General features: G+C 37.5%; 1 protein-coding gene across 1 annotated transcript; it reads right to left on the bottom strand.

The window, feature by feature from the left end:
• Positions 1-874: 874 nt before the first annotated feature.
• LOC122315823 (protein ALTERED PHOSPHATE STARVATION RESPONSE 1-like) lies at positions 875-5,961 on the bottom strand. The gene is made up of 4 exons (XM_043132029.1): positions 4,746-5,961; positions 4,378-4,577; positions 3,707-3,930; positions 875-2,015 (listed from the first exon to the last, which is right to left on the bottom strand). The coding sequence occupies exons 1-4, from the start codon at positions 5,443-5,445 to the stop codon at positions 1,238-1,240; spliced, it is 1,902 nt and encodes a 633-aa protein (XP_042987963.1). The 5' UTR covers positions 5,446-5,961; the 3' UTR covers positions 875-1,237.
• Positions 5,962-6,201: the final 240 nt, after the last annotated feature.

Here is a 6,201-nt window from a genome sequence, read left to right as displayed (position 1 = left end):
GGCTGTTGGTGTATGGTTTGGATTTAATTTACAAACTTGAACTTGTCTGATTTTGTGTATGGTCAACTTGCATGTACTAGGAAATACTAAGATCAGATTTTTCCAGATTTTCCTCATATCTATATTAAGTTCTGATTTTGTACATGTCACAAAATTTTCATGTTGCTAATGCAAGTGGAAACACACATGGACATTCTACGTAGCTACCTACTCTGTGTTTGTTTTTCAATGTGATGATGTCCCATGCAATGAAGATTGATTCCTAAAATTATTGGAAATAAAGTTTTAAAAAAATATATGAAAAAAAATTAAAATATTATTATGAAAAAAATAATATTATGGAGTTATATCTTGAATGGCTTTCACTTTAGGCAAAACATGTAGTTTAGTTAAATTTTAGTTTTGGCACTAGACCATTTTCAATGCTTTTAGCTTTATAATTCTATTAGAAGCTTTGCTGCTTTGAGTCACGTATCTATCATTGTTGCTCTTAGAAGTTAGGCTTCCAATGTTCAGATGCCTAATTTGGTTACACAGATAAAATATGAAAAAAATTAAAATTTGAATAATTCTTGTTAGAATATAATTTTTTAATATAATTTTTATTTTAAAATTTAAAAAAATTAAATTGTTTATTATATTTTGTTTGGTAGTTTAAGATTCGGTTTGGCATAAAAAAAAATTCTCATCTCAATTTCTTAATTCTCATTAAATCGTTATAATTTTCACAAATCTCTATATAAAATATAATAAATAATTTAACTTTTTTAAATTTCAAAACAATAATAATATTAAAATATAATATTTTAATATTTAATCTTAAAATTCAAAATTCTCATCTCACTAACAGACCAAACCTAAAAAAAAACTGTAATGATTATATAAGATGAGATTAGACTCAATCTTATCCTGGTAACCAAATCATGCCTGGTAGAGGAAACAAAGTGTATCAGAATGATAACAAACCACATCAAGCACAAACCCTTCAATAGAAATATAAAACAAAACATTGATGTAAAAATACAAGCATGCAAACTATCTTATGGCAAAGACAAAACCAAGGTATAAAATGTATTTAAAAAAAACTATACTTTTAACTACTGTGCAGAAAGGACTTGCGTAGGGAAGAATCCTGCAACCTGCTGCTGCGGTGCAGTTCAGTTTTGTCACCCAAAACGACGCACTTCTATTCACAAAACCACCACTCTCGTTTTTCCTAATCTGGGTTTTCTCCTGATCAAGCTAGTATCCTCTTCACATCATGCTCCTCACCAGCACTTTTGGCTTTGTTGTATACTGATTCAAACGCTTCGGTACACACGCTGGAAAATCCCACTACCGCCTGAAACACATGTGGGAAGCCCATCTGAAGATTATTCAGTGTCATTGCCCTAGTTACGCTGACCAATTTTTCGTGCTTGGTTTTCTCCTCCACTGCCTTTGCTCTTAAGATCTCCACCTTGGCTTTCTTCTCTGCAACTGGGTCCTTTCCAGTGAGATAGGATTCTGGCGTGGAATATGCCCCATACTTGCTCTCGAGTGATCTAAGCTCATTCACTTTCTTCTCGAGGTCTTTAAATGCACATTCAGACTTCTTCTTCTGCTTATGCTCGTCTGCCTGTTGAACCACAATGGCATGGATTACTGTTAAGAAGCTATTGATTCCTTCAGATGCCACCCTGTCTGGAATATGGTCAACTGCAACGTGCCATTCTTCACAAAGAGAGTAGATTCTGGATTCCTCACCAGTTCTAGATAGAGTATTTTTGCTCATCTGGAAGAGGCTAAGCCGAAGCCAACCTGCGAGCAACTGGATGTAATCCCTTTGGGCCTTAACAAGATAGCAAAAGGACTGGTGCCATTGCTGGACCTCAAGCTCAAGCTGAAGCGTTGATTGCCGGTGAATCTCAGATGTTGGCTCAGTCGAAGGGATGGTATTGAGGTATTTCAGCTGCTGAACTATGTGGGTTTGGACTTGGTGGCACTCATACATGCTTCTCCACATGCACATCAATCTACAAAGACATACAACGAAGTAGAGAATTTGAGATTTGTTTTCACCTATTTATACAAAATTCAAAGATAAATTCAACTAAATATAAAAAAATCAACTTACATAGCTTCCATGATCTTTCTAATCATTTCAACTGTATGACCAGTTTATTAACTTCAACCCCTCAGGCAAATCACAAGATAATACTTACAAAAAGAAAAATAATAATAATTACGCTTTAAATAGAAGCCATTTTTTTTTTTTTTCACAAAATGAGGATAATTCCAATGAATATTATTGTCTGCATGCCATCCCACATAATGTACGTAGGGAAATCTGCATCCAATGCCATACTATTTTTACAGGCAGTGCCACATTATTATTGACCATCACATATCTTTGCACTAGTGGTACTAAACACACAATCCTAAGGTGAAAGAATCATTTTTCATGACTTATTTCTTAGGCAGATCACATTAAATTTGATTATTTATTTTGAGATAAAGACAATAATTAAGAAATTAAGGGTGTGTTTGGTTAGTGAGTGATCTGTGATCACCTTACTATTGTTTATTACTATTTACTATTTTTTTATTACTATTAATTACTTTTTCACTATTATTCACACTATTATTCACAGGTCATCACCCCTCTCAGATACCCCAATTACCAAACGTAGCCTCTAAAAGTAGAAAAAAAAAATCATCAATATCTGAGGATTACAAATTTACATGTACAGCCAAGATCACATCCTGCGCTGCAAGACGAGCACAAACCGGTCCAATTGGTGGCCATCGTCTTATTTTCGTACGGTACAGCCACAAGATTGTCTCAGTTGGAAAGACATGTTAAAGAAAAGGGGGTCAGCAAAAGATATGGCCAGATTCTAAGGAGAGATCAGATGGACAGATCTTATTTATTTTCTCCATAAAAAGAGTCGTTCAATAGAAACAATAAATAACACAAAGTAGCATAGGTGTTCGAATTGTCAAGATGCAGCACAGGAAAAAGATAATCCGGTGGGGAATCATAAATTACAAAGTTGAGATTTGGTCATATTTCCTCAGCAGATTGTACATGTTACAGTAGCAGGCCGTATATTTTTTATGATAAAAAAACAAACAAAGAGCATAAAACTACCCATTAAAAGCAGTCAAAAGATTTTCTTTTATTTCTCCCCAAAACTCACAGTGTAGTACCAGTAAGCATATATTCTGACCTATATGATGACCTACGTGTATCATCAGAGTTGACCTTCCCTCTGCTAAGCAGACACGATCATATATCTATCTCTTTCAGCCATTAATTACCAAAAAAAAACAATGTTTAATGCCCTTCCAAAGCCCTTAACAACTCTCCCAAAGAAATCTCCAATGAAAAAGCAATGGGAATTAAGTACTAAATGCCCTGCAAATCTTTTTTTTTCTGCTTGTTTTTGGTTCTAGTATAGATTTTTTTTTTTTTTTTAAAGTCTAAGAGCTTTTGTTTTATGAGTTTTGCTACTCATCATTCACACACACTTCACACCATATTTATTTATTTATTTGTTTGTTTTATTCTTCTTAAACTAATTAAATTACTTTACTTATAATACATACACCACAGATTTAATAAGATAGAAAAAAAAATAAAAAATGGAGTGTGCAGTTAAGATGATGTTTTTCTTGTCTTATTACCGAAGAGAGGTGGCAGGAGTGACAGTAAGAGACTAACCCTTGGACAAGGCCAATAAGTTGGGGGTAGAGTTCGGTTTCCCTTAATTTGATGATCTCAGCAGAGGTGGTTTCTATTGCCTGGGAAGCAACCATCATTTGCGATTCCAACTTTTCAACCTCTTTCTTGCTCTTCTCAGTCTTCACATAGTCATCCCTCTTCACCTCTAGCTTCCTCAGCTGCCCCATCTTCTTCTCATACTCTATCTTTATGGTCTCTGCAGCCTAACACCACCAATACAAGAAAATTACACAGATAAGAATTAAAAGCACAAGCACAATAATTCTTGTTTTGATAAGTACAGAACATAATGAAACTTAACAAGACAAAATTTGATCTGTATCCATAAGTTAATATTTCATTCTTAGCTCCAAAAGGAAAAGGAAACAGAGAAAAGTAAGTTATCAAGGTTTAAGATAAGCAAAGAAACAGAGAAAAGTCAAGTTAACAAGGTTTGTGATAAGCAAAAAAACTCATAGTCAGCATAAAAATCAGTGTTCCAAAAGTTACTGTTCAATAATCTGACAGGAACAAGAATGGAATGTTACTTTCTTTTTCTGTGCTTTAAACTTTAAGTAAAGGAAATTCAAGCAAGAGCCCACAAGGGAAGAAAAGCATGGTGCGCAGAAGAGAATGTCTCCAAGAAAGCATGCAACTAATATCTAATCTACCTTGACTTCCTGGTACAATCTCTTCTCCCAAGCATAGAGCCTCTCCACAGTTGAACAGTGACCTTCGCTGGCAATACCCCCAACCAAAACTCCACTTCCCACCATTTCCCCACCAATCTTCCCAAAATCAAACAATTTTGAACTCAAACCCCATGTCCACAACGATGGACCCAAACTGAATCCATGATTGTAAACTTTCCCTGCCAAAAATGAAAAAAGGACAACAATTAAGATTAAATCTCCTAAAAAAAAGAGTACATAATCTTAGAATTTCATTAAGTAACCAGATTTATTGAACAAAAGCGAGACGATCACACACCACATTCAGAAAAGAAAATACATTAAAAAAATAAGAGAAAGAAACCTACCTTCTTTACTACCTCGAGCAGAACAGTTAGAGCTTGAAACTTGCAAGAGCGAGGAGACCTGACCACCAGCATCAGCGGCCTTAAGAAAGTACTCGTCAAGCTCCTTCACAATCTCGACGAGATCTTTACTATTCCTTGAAACTACCATGGCGAGCTCACTCGTGGCGGTGGTGTCTTTATAGAGCCCACTGATCACCGAAGGTGGCGGCGTGGTGATCGCTGCGGCAGTGGTGGCCGTGGCCACAGCCTCCGAAGCCATCATCGCGGTCTCCTCCAACTCTTCCTCCGTCACGGCGGACGACGGCGGCTGCACAAATGGATCCCAGAAATCCCAGGTGGACGACGCTGGCGGAGGTGGAGGCGGCGGCGGAACAGCCGGGGAAGCAGTTATAGACGTCCACGTGTCGGAGCTGGGGCTCATTGGCGGAGGCGGCGGCGGCGGAGAAGCAGGAGGGGGAAGCGGCAGTGGGGCATGGTCGTGGTGGAGATTGGTTTCGGCGGCATGGTGGTGGTGGAGATTGGTTTCGGCATTGGCGAACTGGAGCAGAGCTGAGCCTGTACTGCGAAGAGACCGAAGGTACAAGCTGTGGGCAGCCGAGAAAGCTTGCCTTGCCTTGACTAGCTGCTTCATGTACTTCTTCCTTGCTTTGCACCGTGACACGATCTCTTCTCTCTCCACTGTTGAATAACAGCAACCCATTTTCTTGCTCTTATATCTGGTAGTAAACAGATCAACTTCACTCCCTCTCTCTATCTCTCTGAGTTTGGGAAGAACTTCTTGGAACCAAAAGTTCAAGGAAGTTTCTTTAAAGTTGGGTCATCTTGTTTCATGTGGTTGATGATGGTGTTTGGTTCTGTCAAACAGTTTTGGTCTAGACTCCAGAGTCTCTCTCTTTCCTACGTGCTCGCTTAAAGTCCTGTATTTTTCAGCTCCCAAAATTGCAAAAACCAGACCTTCCTTTTCTCTTTCTAGCTTCTTCGGAAAACACAAACACACACTTTTTCTTGCAGGCCTAAAATCTGAGAAACTCTCTCTCTCTCTCTCTCTAGAAAGAGTATAGGTACTGTAAGGTTTGGTTTGAGATATACTTTGAGGTGGTGGCGGTGAAGAAACAGAGAGAGGAACAAGAACTTTGAGAACTGGCAGAGAGAGCGAGCAGCTTTGGGCAGAGGGCCAGTAAATTTCTCATTTTTTATATACCAAAAAGCGCAATAGCCTCCGTATCTGTATGTAAATTTTTTAAACAAACGACTAGAATAGATACAATAAATAGGATGCAGTAGATTCGTGGGAGTAACATGCAACAGAATAATACATAAATATGCAGCAGCAGAATATGCAGTACACCATAAAACATCCCAAATGTCGTTTTTATTATCAAACTGCCAGAAAAGATAGATGTACGGATGATTGCCTAGAAGTTGTAGATTCAAATAGATGCTTTAAGTAGATCAA

The sequence above is a fragment of the Carya illinoinensis genome, chromosome 7 (genome assembly GCF_018687715.1).
Source record: "Carya illinoinensis cultivar Pawnee chromosome 7, C.illinoinensisPawnee_v1, whole genome shotgun sequence".
NCBI lineage: Eukaryota > Viridiplantae > Streptophyta > Magnoliopsida > Fagales > Juglandaceae > Carya > Carya illinoinensis.
Note: the sequence above shows the minus strand (reverse complement) of the source record. Positions and strands in the feature narration are given on the sequence as shown.